Genomic DNA, 14,135 nt, shown 5'->3' on the forward strand with positions numbered 1-14,135 from the left:
TGTGCCTGGCAACTGAGGACAGTGTTCGGAGTCTTGAAATAGCCATCAGGGGAAAGTCTGCCTTACACACGTGAGGACTCTCAAATCCTGCTGACAGCCCTACCTAGGTAGGTAGTTCTTAAAACAAAAGGAAAATTTGTGACATTCTCCTCTGAACAAATGGCTCACAATAACATCTGATCAACTTTATCACAAAAATGACATTGAACAAAACGATGTTAATGGAGAACCATGAAAAGCAGGCAAAAATAAAATATTATGTAAAACCAACACAATTTTTTTTTTAATTGGGAGTACAACAGGTGTTTGTGTGTATGTGTGTGTGTGTGTGTGTGTGTGTGTGTGTGTGTGTGGTGTACACGCTTGTGCATACACTTATATAGGATAAAAATCATTTTAAAATAATAGTAAATACCCAAAAAACTGCTGATGAGGTGAAGAGGGAAATCAGCACTCACACAACCATAATACACTCAACAATTTCAAAATCGCAACCAATGCTGCGGTGATTCCCATTTTCAACAGGTAGGTTTGAACTGCTTTTCCAATGCAGGTGCTTGTTCCTTTGTGAGCTGAGGGGCTCCTAACCCTGTGGATTTCAAAACAATCCCTGAAAAGGTTTCAGAGGAAGCTTCTTGGGTCGTCCTTGGGTATTAAAGCAAACTCAGAACCCGGATGTATCATAACCTGGTGTGCAGCAATCACGGCGCCTCTAGCTGTGGATTACATCCCTCACATAGTTCAGCAAGATAACTTTTTAGTGAATGTCATATTTCAAAAAAAGTCACGCTTCAAAAAATCCCAAGTTTGTAGTTTTATTTATTTAAAACCCAGTGCCTGGTTCTTCAGATAACTTCATTAAAACTTTGTATTGCTTTTATCGCCAATTTTCTATTGTCCCTAAATTTGAGGGGAAGAATAATTTTACAATGTATTCATTTATTAACTAAATGTACAAAGTGTACCTAATATCGATGTTGACAATTTTTAAAAATTATATAAAATGCAAATTATCACATATAACAGAAGCTTATAGGACATCAGCAAGGCATGACCGGGCTTCGGGTTTCATGGGTCATCTGAGTGAGAGATGAGTTTCCATCTCATGGTTGTATCAACCTCTTCATCAAAATTTCCCACCTTCTGCTCCTTAGAAAGCTCTACCAATATCTAAATAAGAAACAAACAAGAAGAAAAAAGAATTATCAAGTCGTTGACTATCTTACAGACAGGAACAATGTGTGTTACTGTCACGTGCAATTTACAAAGACCACACAAAATTGTCAAAGTTGGCTCACCTTTTCCAACGTGCACTGAGAGAGGCTGTATTCCTCCAGGTTAAAATTACGTTTCACTGGGGGGAAAAAAGACTAGCAGTAGACGCTTATAACTTATTACCAATAATTTTTTTAAAGTCACATGAAATAAAAATGCAAACCATTCATATAAATGGACTACAGAGCTGAACAAACAAATGCTTGGTGAGAGAAAGAAATAATGAAAAGTCAGAATACAAATACACATCGAATAAATCTTGATATTAGAATCTTACCTTATAATAGACAAATATGCAAATTGACCGCACCTTCGCTACACCCAAGCCACACCCACCCACCAAGCCACGCCCATCAACCACGCCCACCAGGAAACTGTTGCAGGGAAGCTGGAGTGTGGCGGAGCCCAAGGCCGGGAAAGCCGCCTGAGGCTTTCCCGGCCTTGGGCGCCAGCTGGGTGCCTGCGCCGATCTCAGGGAAGCTGGGGTGTGGCGGAGCCCAAGGCCGGGAAAGCCGCCTGAGGCTTTCCTGGCCTTGGGTGCCAGCGGGGTGCCTGCGATCGGGTCGCAGGGACGCTGGGGTTGAGGCGGAGCCCAAGGCCGGGAAAGCCGCCTGAGGCTTTCCTGGCATTGGGCACCAGTGGGGTGCCTGCGCCGATCGCAAGAGCGAGCAGACCTGGGAAATCTGCATGAGAGTGGTCACCAGATTTACATATTCATGTGTTTACAGTTCGTCATTTATACACTGAGAACCTTCCATGAGTGGGAGCCACCCTTAGGTGCCAGGGATAGAGCTGTAAATGAAACAGGTAAAACAAAAACTCCTGCCTTTGTGTAGTATGCATTCTAGTGGGAGGAATATGGGCATTAGGTAAATAAGCAATATATAATAAACATATTAATTTACATAAGTATAATAAAGTAAATGATAGCTACTATTGAAAAAAAATAAATCAAGTGAAATAAATAGGAAATGGAGGGCACTCTTTATAGATAGCTAGGAAGGGCCACAATAACAAGATCATAACTGAGCAGGAACCTGAAAGAAGTGAGGAAGCAGCTTGGAAATTTAGGAAGCAGAATTCCAGAAAGCAGGATTAGCAAGTGCAGAGTCCTGAGGCAGGAAGTCAGGGTGTCTAGAGTGGGAGGAGCAAACCAGAGGTTTATATCATGTCAAGCACTGTTGGTGAGCCAGGCATTGTTCTAGGCTCTTCACAAATGAGCTCACTTAATCCTCCCAACAACCCTGCCATGTGGCACTGATGCTATCCCCCATTTTAGAGATGAGCCATCCAGATGCGGGGATTAAGCAACTTTGTCCAGTGTCTCCTAGCTCGTAAGCAGACACAGGGAAGTTTCCTGTTGCCTTTATTTTATGAGTGAAATATAAAGCAAGGACATCAACTGCGCCAGAAAAGCAGGAAGGAGACAGGTATGCAAGGGGAGGGGGAATGAAGTAAGAATTCAGGACACTTGGTATGAATGGATTGTGTACATGTAAACAAAGCAGACAGGACTAAAGGGTTTTCTGAGTTTAATGTTATGAATTCACATTAAACCAACCAAGCACAACTGTGTGTTTTCTGCAGCTTCCATCTGCACTGGAAATTAACCTCTTTTCAGAGGCTTGGGTTAACCAAAACTGGGGTTAAATCCCAACCATTATGTACCATTAGGATTCTTAAGATCATACATATCCTACAGGACCTGTTTTTTAAAATGTATTACACAATTATCTCCTATTAAATTACTATCCAAGCCTGAATTAATTCTTCAAAAGTTTTCTTGTAAAAATGGTCACTCTTACCTGCTTCTAATTTGTAGAAGGCCTGAGATAGAGGGTAAACATCCGCCATGGGCAGTTTATAGGCCAAGAAGGTGGAATATCTGGAAATAGGAAAATGTCATATTTGACCTTGAGCTTCAAGGAGAAAAAAAATGACCATCAAAATAAATATTGATATTATCAGCAATTTCCTTTTTGAAATATAAACAATGCAAATTAGACCTGGCCAGCTGGCTCAGTAGGTTAGAGTGTCATCCTGTGCACCAAAAGGTTTTGGGTTCAATTCCCAGTCAGGGCACATTACCTGGTTTGGGGGTTCAATCCCTGGTTGGGGGTTCAATTCCTGGTTAGGGCACTTACAGAAGGTAACCAATGGATGTTTCTCTCTCACACTGATGTTTCTCTCTCTCCTTCTCCCTTTTTCTAAAACTCAATAAACATATCCTTGGGTAGCCAAAACCGGTTTGGCTCAGTGGATAGAGCGTCGGCCTGCGGATTCAAGGGTCCCAGGTTCAATTCTGGTCAAGAGCATGTATCTTGGTTGCGGGCACATCCCCAGTAGGGGGTGTGCAAGAGGCAGCTGATCGATGTTTCTAACTCTCTATCTCTCTCTCTTCCTCTCTGTAAAAAATCAATAAAATATATTTTAAAAAAACAACAACAACAAAAAAACATATCCTTGGGTAAAGATTTAAAAAGTAATAATGCAAACCAATGTAGTTCACATATGAAATAAATAATATAATTTATCAATGGACATTTCTTAAAATGAGTTTGGTAGTTGGCTGTTGGAGATAATTCTCCTAGAAATAATCCAGCATAATTATACTTATTCTCAGTTTATACAAACCTTTTTCTTGTTGAACATCGCTATTCTGAACTAATCCCTTTGGTAAATTCAAATTAGGCTGGAATCAATCTCAACTCGATATTTCATCCTTGTCACCAGAAATCTAAGAGAGATATGAGGTTGGGAAAGAGGGGCATAATAGTGGATGGGGTTCAAAAGGTTTTTAACTAAAAACGTCCCTGACCTCTGAGGAAAGAAGAGCCGGGACTGATGTTTGGCATCTTGCTTCCACATGCTACTTCTGGCAGTGTGACCTCATGCCTCATTCTCAGCCCCTTCCTAAACGGAAGTCTGGTGCTCCCAGGTAGCTCCAAAGCTGCCCAGACTTCCAGGACTGGCCCTCTTCATCCCAGACGCTGCCCTTCTAGCCTTACCCTTTGTGATCTTCCCACCTACATCAAAACTTCTCAGGTTTGTGACACCAAAGGTCTAGGAATAGGACTGTTACATGCCCAGCCATAGACCTCAGATAGTGCCATTATATTTACACTGTGCTAAAATGGAAACAGCAGTTATGTTCTGCTTCTCTGGGGTGATTATCTCTCCAAAAAATTTCAAATTCTGGGTGTTCCATTTCCTTGCCCGCCTCCCCACCTATAACACACACACACACACACACACACACACACACACACACACACACACACACCTATCCCCCATTTTGAGTCATGAAAACTTCATTAATGGAAAACTCTTTGATTATCTCAGTTGCTATTTGTTCACTATGAAGGGAACTTACTCTAAATAGTTACATCTTTTAAATTATAAATATTAACATCTTTTGAATATTTACAGGGAGGCCCAAGGAGGATGCCATGAGCCTGACTGTGGCCCTGTGTGGGTTTTAATAATCAGAAATCCCCCCAATTTTTCCAAGTCTTCCGCCAGAGCTGGGGATCAGCCCTGGATGGCAGAGGAGACCCACGAAGGCTGTCCCCAGGCTTCCCTGGGGGATACAGCTACCTGGGTAGCTCCCAAATTTCATAATCTGTAAGACTCAACAAGCACATTTTTGAGGCCCCAACTTTCATTATAAAGTCACCCTGAAGTTCTCTCAGAGCAGAAAAGGAACCACCGAATGGGTGAAAACAACAGGTTTCTCCATAATCAGAAGCTCCATTCACCTTTCCTGCAGGGCAGCCTGTGGGAAAAGCTTCAGAATCTCAGTGTGGACCACTTGAGAAGCTTCTTGCACTTTTAGTTCTAGAATGTAATCCTTGCCAAGTTTGCTTTTCAGGTGTTGGATGGAGCCAATGCATCTATGAACAAGAAGGAAAACATGTTGGAATGAATATTGGCTCTGAAATTTTTTACATCATTCCTAAATTTCAAATATAAGGGAAAGGGCATCACTGAGGGAGCTGAAAAGAACTCTATCTGGTGATTGTCCCTTTTCATAGGGAATCTCGTTTTGGGGGTCAAGTGAAGGCTGTGGAAAGACACCCACCTCAGCCTTCCAGACACCATGATGGCGATGCGGTCACAAAGGGTCTCGGCCTCCGCCAGGTTTTGGGTGGTCAGGAGGGCCCCCTTCTCTGTGTTTTTAATGGTTGACTGAATCATTTGCCTGAAGTAAACCAATAAAATCAACACCATTAAAACAAAGAGCATGAGATGGTGGGGGTGGGTGGGTAATGAGATAAAGGGGAAATTTTATAGGCAAAATACAGTTTATGAATCATAGTTAGATCCTAATTTAAAAAAAAACAACAGAGAAATGTGACTACTGATTAGGTTTTTATAGCATAAAGAAAAGTTTTTAAATATTTTTATTATTAAATTATTTATTACCATTTAGAAGTGATTCTTGTTAAGTTAAAGAAAAATTCCAGCCCAGCTGGCATAGCTCAGTGGTTGAGCATTGACTTATGAACCAGGAGGTCACAGTTCAATTCCCAGTCAGGGAACACGTCTGGGTTGCGGGCTCGATCCCCAGTAGGGAGCATGCAGAAAGCAGCTGATCAATGATTCTCTCTCATCATTGATGTTTCTATCTCTCTCTCCCTCTTCCTTCCTCTCTGTAATCAATAAAAATATATTTAAAAAAAGAGAAAAACTATCTTTTGTAGAAACTAACTGAAATATTTATCAATAAAGGACCTGCTGCCTAGTATTTGCTTCAAAATAATTGGGGAGTGGGGAAATGAAGTGGGTGAAGGTATAGATGAAGAAATATTGACTTTGTATGGATAACTGTTGAAACTGGGTGATGGGTAAAATGTGTTCATAAATGATTCTCTTTACATTTGTATAACAATGTCCATAATAAAGTTCATTTTAGAGGTCGAACAGTCACAAATATAAAAATGAATTGGAAAATTTTATTAGTCTAAATGAAAAGTCTCAGATAGGAAACTAAAAAGAATTTAAAAACTAACAAGTTATATAAACAAACTTGACAGATTAGGTAACGGGGAGGGGGGGGGACAGAAATGGGAAAATTATGTCACTAACTTAATAGTTTCTAAGGAAACAGTTACAGACATCTCAATGAGTAAAAGACAAAATCAAAATACACTCCAAATTGCAATACCTAAAACTCCAACAAAGTCCTTAGAGGGCGTTTGTTTTGCTGTTCTTAAAAAAAGGTGAATACCACATGAGTACACTACATTAGCGAATCTAGAAGGGTTGAGCGGGTGCGGGGGCAGGGTAAGAGATCAACCAAATGACTTGTAAGCATGCATATAAGCATAACCTATGGACACAGACACTAGGGGGGTGGGGCATGTGCTGTGAGAGGGGATAAAGGAGGCTGGGGGGAGGTCAATAGGGGAAAAAGGAGACATATGTTCTACTATGTGTAATGCTTTAAACAATAAAAATAAAAAATTAAAAAAATGTGAATACCACATGAATATGCTACGTTAGCGAATCTATTTGTTCAATATTTGTTTTCATAATAATATGGAGTATCTCCACTGAACTGGGAACCCGTGGATTTGCTTTGCTACGACCAGTTTAAGGATGCAATGTATACATGAGGTTTCTACTGCTGGCTCTGAGGGGGACAGTTCTCACCACATCTGCTGCTGTCCTGTAGGATCCATGCCTGTAGATGGTTCATCCAGGATCAGGATGGGCGAATTTCCCAGGATGCTCAGCACGAAACACAACTGAAATCCAGAGAAACACCTCTATCTGATGCCAGCCCCACATCCGCCCTCGGGATAGCAGCACACACCACACGTACCTTTCTGGTGGCTCCTGCGGTTAATTTCTGCACCGGGACATTCAGCTCTTGGTGCAGTTTGAAGGCATCCACCAATCTGATGGGAAACAGGAAGAGAATGGGGAAAAGGTCATCACACGGAAGAGGAACAGCCTTCAGGGGAAGCTGGGTGCTATTGTTCTCATTAACTCTAGTGACCAAGGGAAAGGACAGTTTATTTCAGAATGGGAAAGATCTTCACCTCGTAAACAGGTTTTAAGAGTAGCTAGAATTCTGTTAGGAACGGAAATGGATGATCATTCATTCACTGTCAAAAACAGCCTTTGTTGCCTGGCTGGTGTGGCTCAGTGGTTGAGCGTTGGCCTATGAACCAGGAGGTCCTGGTTCCATTCCTGGTCAGGGGCACATGCCTGGGGTTGCAGGCTTGATCCCCACTGTGGTGCATGCAGGAGGCAGCTGATCGATGATTCTCTCTCATCATTGATGTTTCTATCTCTCTCTCTCTCTCTCCCCACTCCCTTCCTCTCTCTCTAAATAAATAAAAACGTATCTTGAAAAAAAAAAAAGAAAGTACTGGTGCTGCCAATTCAGCATCAGAGTACAGAGGAAAAGAGTATTTAAAAAAACAAAAAAAACAAAAACACAGGAAAAATAAAACACCACACAGCCCTTGTCTGACATCCCTGCTCTCCCCCTCTAAGAAGGGGGAGATGTCCTTTCTACTCTCCACTCTTTATTAGTGGATTCATCATCAATGGACAGCCTTCCTGCCTCTTGACACAAGGGGGATCACATGACTGTACCGTGTGATGGCGACTGCGGCGTCCGCTTTCCTCAGCCCTTTCACTGCAGCAAACAGGTCCAGGTGCACCCTCACCGTCAGGTTGGGCCACAGAGCGTTCACCTGAGGGCAGTACCCCAGGAACTTGACCGAGCCATCTCCCCAAACTGAACTCCATCCTTTCAGTTCCACCTATGAAAGTAAACTGGTTTTACAAATACATGCAGCCTTTTCTCCAATCACATAATCACTCAAGAAACTGACATGTAGCTAATAAATGTCTACATTTTTTTGAGCATCAAAGAAATATTTCTAGAAATCACTTCCTAGGTTTATGACTAAAAACTTTTTTAATGATTCAAATCATAGCCATACAAAACTATGGTCTATATTTATTGTGAGATTTCTATTCTTGGAATGGATACTGTTTCTTCATTTTTTACTACCTCTCCAGCCGTTGGCTTTGTGACCCCAGATATCAATCTCAGAGATGAACTTTTACCAGCACCACTGGGTCCCAGCAATCCCAGTATTTCACCTGAAAGAGGACCATTGATTATTGGAAGTAAAATAATCAAAACATAAACAGGACATAAATCAGAAATAATCAGAAAATAAACAGACATAAAACTGTTTCTCCAATAACCTTCTTGAATAACCCCTCAGTGCCATTTTGAAATTTATAACATATATGTAATCCATGTCACCAAAACATGTTCTTCAACTCCTATAATTATTTAAGGTATTTGTGAAAAGCTTATGAATTTGATGTCAATACCACTGTTCTTTTTAAAAAAACATTTTTAGTGAAAAATGTGCCCAGATTGTTTCCTAGAACAGGTGATTGATGTGCTGAGTAGATGGGTTAGTGGTTCCTAAACTTGGGAATTCAGGGACATTTTCTCCACCCCAAAGTCCACCGCCTGTGTTCAAGCCATCTTTCATTGGAACTGACACAAAGGCTCTTAACCTGTCCATGACACAAATTTATGAGCAAACAATAGCGTGTTGTTTTGTTTTTTAAAACACAAATTGTGACAAACGCTGGCTGAAAACTCTCCCGTAGCATTCCAATAACTTGATGTAAAACTTGAATTCTGGGCTAGATCTCACAAAGCTTCACCTCATCTGGTCCTGCCCGCCTCTTTGATTTCACCCCTTCCACCCACCAATGCAGCCACTGGCCTCTTTGTATGTGTCTCGACCACGCCAAAGGCATCCCCATGCCTGAGTCCCTGCCTGCGCTGTTTCTTCTGTCTGGGGTGCCCTCCTCCCTTCGTGCTTAACACAGCTGGCACCTTCTCATAACCCAGGGTGTGGCTTAAATGTGGCTGTTCAAGGAAGGTCCTTCCAAACCCTAAGTGAAGGCCACACGTATCATTCCGCATTTTTGCATATTGTACACAGACCTTGCCTATGTGACCTTTGACATTTTTCTTTTTCTTTTTTTTCTTTGACATTTTTCTTAATAGGTTATTTTTTCAAAATATGTTCAGAACAGGTCCAGGTGCACCCTCACCGTTCAGAACATATTTTGAAAAAATAAAGAAAGTACTGGTGCTGCCAATTCAGCCTCAGAGTACAGAGAAAAAGAGGGCTTTAAAAAAACAAAATGGGGCAGAGGGGAAACAGCCCTTAATCCATGAGGACAGAACTTGCCTATTTCCTTCATAATTATATTTTCAGAGCCTAAAAACAATCTTTGGAACACTCAAAAAATAGAGGGTGTCCCCAAAAAGGTATACTCACACTTTAAACAATTATGAAGGCAGTGCTTATTAAAATACATTTCACTTAAAAAATTGGGCCATCCACTGTCACAGTGTTTATGCATTTTTTTTGGGACACCCTATATAAGTTAAATGAACGAATGCTTCAGCAGGTACAGTGGTGTCTACAACAGAGATGTTCACTGGGTATTTCTAAAAATGATGGTGAATTAAAAAAAAAGGGTTCTTCCAAACCTTTTTTAACACAGAAGGAGATATTTCTTATGGCTACCTTCTTCTTCTTCTTTGAAAAGCAATTTTTCTTCGGGCCGGCGTATTCTTTGTGTAGACAGCTAGCAATGATGACAGGTTGCTGGAATAGATGACCATGTGATTTTCCTCTGAACCTTCAGAGACTTTGTGCTCCCATGTTCTCCCTAATGGAGCCCTTCACGCCTTATGCCATGAACCAAATCAGATGCTGAGTTGAGGGTGGTCCTGCTGCTTGTTTCAAATGCAACATGCAGCCTGACTGGCATGGCTCAGTGGTTAAGCATCGACTTATGAACCAGGAGGTCACGGTTCGATTCCCAGCAGGGCACATACCCAGGTTGTGGGCTCCATCCCCAATGGGGGGCACGCAGGAGGCAGCCAGTCAATGATTCTCTCTCATCACTGATGTTTCTATCTCTCCCTCTCCCTTCCTCTCTGAAATCAATAGATATTAAAACACACACACACACACACACACACACACACACAACAACCCAAACAAATGCAACATGTACTCATTAACATTTCGTGCTCCTGAATAGGCTGAGAAAAGCAGCATCATTTCATGGAAGCTGGCTCACTGCCTTCCCAGAACCTCATGGGAATATCCTGGCATCTAAGTCAAAGAAATGAATGACGCTTAAAATTTCAATCTCTATGTAGGATTCTAAAACAAATGTCACTCAGGTAAATTCCTCAACTCATGAAGTTTTTGGTTTTGAAAATGAACGAAATCCATTTTTATCAAAAGAAGAACAGAGCCACTTGCTTTATACACTTCTTGGAGCTTCTAGGACACCCTCAAGAAGTGGGAGTGTTGAGAATGGTTAAGAATCATGAAAATGCACCAAACGCTCAACTTTCAAAGTGAAAACCAGCACATCGACCTCTACTATGGGTAGTTTTTGGATAGTGCCATTAGCATGCCCTCTGTCCCATGGTTTTCTACCTCCTGTATGCTGGAAGTGATCATCAGGGCTGTTGCTGTTCTCATTCTTTCTGCTTGAACATCTTCATCTTCATCGATAGGTTCCTCTGGATTTGGCCGGGCCTCTCTTCTTTGGGGAGAAATTCTGCGGACAAAAGGAAACATATATGCCATGTGATTTTTCCAGTTGTCAAAGGTGGATCGTGAATCAGCCCCCGGTGATATGACCACTGCCCCTTTCTTTCAATAAACTGGTGATGACCATGGCACTGTGCATACGACCTCTGCTTTTGCCCAAAATCCCCATCCTGGTAACCAGAATCCCTTTGTCCGTGTGGTTCCCATTCTTTCAGTTAGCATCGCTGACCCTTTCCAATGTGTTAAAAATCATGTCACCTACATTTTCTCTGTTTACTCTGAGCTCATCTAATCAGCCCAACATTTGCCTTAGCATCTCTTATTGTTCACCCTTTCTGGAGTTCACACACACACACACACACACACTTGTAAAGCACTAGCACTACGTTGTTCAACCAGTTCCATCTCATCTCCTCTGTTCAAGGATGTGTACCCATCCTGGACAGCAGAATGACATACTTGAGGACTCATTAAATTTTGGAGGGTCTGGACGCGCCCTCAGCTGGTTTGTGCTGGAACTCCGCCTGGGAGCCCTGTTTCCTGGCAGTAAGCCAGCAATCTGCTGATCCTAGTGCAAATCAGCATGCTGTTTACATTGCAAAGATAACCCTGTAGTAGCAGGCCGACAGTGCGGCCACTATCTAGGAATATTAAAATACAACATCAAGCATGAAAGGAAGCTTTCCTCCACCTGAAAACAGGATCCTTTCGCATTACTGTCTGCCCACACTTTATTTCCAGGCATCTTAGAACAAAAGCGAACAGCAAAGCCTGAAAGTAAGGCTAGGAGCAAAAACAAACAAACAAAAAACAGTTATATTTAGGTATTTTGTTCACAAATATGATTTAAACATTTGAATTAAGTTGTTGACCTTTGGTCTTCAGGTAAAAGAGATGTGAATCATCTTACACACCGGGGAGAAATCCAGCTGCACAGTGACAATTCAGCTTAGTGGAACCCGACTCTCTTCTTCTCACAACCCACACCAAGTCTGCCAGCAAATGCTGCTGTTTTACCTTCAAAATTACCCAGCATCCAACTAACTACTTCTCACCCATGTCTGTGCTACCCCCACCCAGGCCCAGGTCCTTATCATTTCTCTTTATTATCATTATTATTATTTTTTTAAAAGAACCCTGGAGGTGTGGCTCAGTTGGATGGAATGTCATCCCATACATCAGAAGGTGGTGGGTTCGATTCCAGGTCAGGGCATATACCCAGGTTTCGGCTTCCAACCCTGGTAGGGGACGTGCCAGAGGCATCTACTGCTGTGTTTCTCACACATGGATGTTTTTTTCTCTCTCTCCAATCAATTAAAAAAAAAAAATTACAATACCTTTCTACCTGGTCTCCCTCTTCTCCCCTTGCTCCAAACATCTATTCTTAACACAGCCACTAGAGCTACTCTTTTGAAACATATCCTTTACTTAAAACCTTCCAGTGACTCCTCAGTTACTCAAACTAGGTCAAAGTCCTTATGGTGACCGAGAACACTGTAACCTCTTCAATCCGCCTGCACGTGTCCCTGTGGCTTCTGTGACCTTCTCTCGTATCACTCCCCTTCAGGTCACTCTGCCACAAGCACACTGGCCTCCTGCCTGACCCTGAAACAAGCCAGGTGACTCTCGCCCCTCTACTGGAATGCTCTTGCCCAAGCTCTCTCTACAGCTTGCTCCCTGCCTCCCTCAGATCATTATTTCTCAGCCAGGCCTTTCCTGACCACCTATCTGACATGGTATATATTATCTATTTCATTTATTATCTGTCTCCTTTCACTAAAAAATAAACTCCATGAAGGCAGGGACTTATGTCTATATGTGCTTCTATGCCTAGAAAAGTACTGATACATTATATTCAAAGACAATGCCTTTCTTCAGCCTAAATACATCAACATAATAATTATTTCCCTTTCATTTTTATTAAACTTTTGCTTTTTTATCTCTAATTCAAAGGACTTAAAAGTTATATTCCATCTGTATTTTTAACACGCTCTCTCAAATTTGGAGGGGGCAGTATACATGCTAAATAAACATGAAAAATTAATTTTATATTGAATTCTGGATGTATACCATCCATTCATGCATATAAAAAGTAACTCTAGGGTTTAGAATCATGTTGGAATGTAATTACTTATTCTGAGACTATAATTAAAACATCTTTGAAATTGGTACACTTTAGGCAAGATTGAGTAGTTGTTATAGTAAACTAAACAATAACTATAAAAAATAAATGGTGAGTTGAAAAAAACCTTCTTACTATTAGGCATACTAGAAAATCAGTTCCACTCAGGTCATAATTTAGGTCTTCATTTTGTTTTTCGTACTCATAGATTCTCTGTAAAAGCAAAGACAAACAAACACACAAAAAATGCTAAATGAAAATTCATCAGCTTTACAATTTCCATTTAAGTAAGAAGGAATTGCACATACTGAATGCTTTTCTTAAGCTTGAGTCCCCTATATGCATGGGTGATAAGCAATTCCCTGAAGAGACGTGAGGGGACCCCTACTCAACTCTGAATGTCTCTTTACGAGCAGGTATAATCTATGTTGTCTTCTCCAGTTCCTCTCTTTTCTTTAATATTTTGGTTTAATGTTTGCTGAAAGCATAACAGAGATGCCTTCATCCCGATACATTCTATGGGTCAACAATATTTGTCCTAAAGAGCCATCACAAGCCTTTTCAGGGTCCCTTCCTAGTCCCACAATGGTGACTTGTTTCCACCTCCATAATTAGTCCTATTGTATTATTCTTTCTTCATCAATCAATGCACTCAAAAGAGTGACTCATGACACCTAAATAATGTGTGACAGGTGTAGATCAATGTATTCCATTTTGCAGGTCTACTTCTATTTCAGGAGAAAAATGCTTTACAGAGGAATACATTTTCCATGGAAATCCCAGGCATTGCTCAGCCAATGGAAAAGTGTTCTTACAGGCTCCAAGAACACAAGCTTGGGGAAGCCTTCGCTACCTTGTTCAAAGCTGCTTCATTCAGGATGAGGCAGGGCCCCCGAAATTATGTTCCTGACTGAGCTCTTCTGCCCCCCTCATTGTACATTTCTTTCCATTTGAATCTCATTCAGTTTATTTGATGATTTCTGGTCTTTTCTGCTTCGATGCTTTTGCTTCCTTCTACAGAACATGCTTATTACCTCCCACCCCACTTTCCCTCTATTTAATTCTTTAGGACTGTGTTTAAACATTGCTTCCCCTTAGAAGAA

General features: G+C 41.4%; 1 protein-coding gene across 5 annotated transcripts in view; it reads right to left on the bottom strand.

Moving 5' to 3' along the window:
• Positions 1-807: 807 nt before the first annotated feature.
• LOC103299440 (ATP-binding cassette sub-family A member 6-like) overlaps positions 808-14,135 on the bottom strand; it is a 49,572-nt gene continuing 36,244 nt past the window's right edge. For 2 of the 5 annotated variants that reach the window (XM_054709343.1, XM_028132295.2), the window contains 13 exons: positions 13,168-13,245; positions 11,602-11,693; positions 10,794-10,917; positions 9,827-9,944; positions 8,309-8,400; positions 7,885-8,054; positions 7,103-7,178; positions 6,931-7,025; positions 5,357-5,476; positions 5,034-5,168; positions 3,081-3,160; positions 1,299-1,354; positions 808-1,170 (listed from right to left, as the gene is read on the bottom strand). In XM_054709343.1, the coding sequence (XP_054565318.1) occupies positions 1,069-1,170; positions 1,299-1,354; positions 3,081-3,160; positions 5,034-5,168; positions 5,357-5,476; positions 6,931-7,025; positions 7,103-7,178; positions 7,885-8,054; positions 8,309-8,400; positions 9,827-9,944; positions 10,794-10,917; positions 11,602-11,693; positions 13,168-13,245 (1,338 nt within the window). In that variant the 3' untranslated portion in view covers positions 808-1,068. Of the gene's footprint in view, positions 1,171-1,298; positions 1,355-3,080; positions 3,161-3,909; positions 4,013-5,033; positions 5,169-5,356; positions 5,477-6,930; positions 7,026-7,102; positions 7,179-7,884; positions 8,055-8,308; positions 8,401-9,826; positions 9,945-10,793; positions 10,918-11,601; positions 11,694-13,167; positions 13,246-14,135 lie in introns of those variants that run through there. The other 3 variants (XM_054709342.1, XM_054709344.1, XM_028132297.2) reach the window with 3 other exon arrangements.

Source organism: Eptesicus fuscus, chromosome 20, assembly GCF_027574615.1.
Source record: "Eptesicus fuscus isolate TK198812 chromosome 20, DD_ASM_mEF_20220401, whole genome shotgun sequence".
Lineage (NCBI taxonomy): Eukaryota > Metazoa > Chordata > Mammalia > Chiroptera > Vespertilionidae > Eptesicus > Eptesicus fuscus.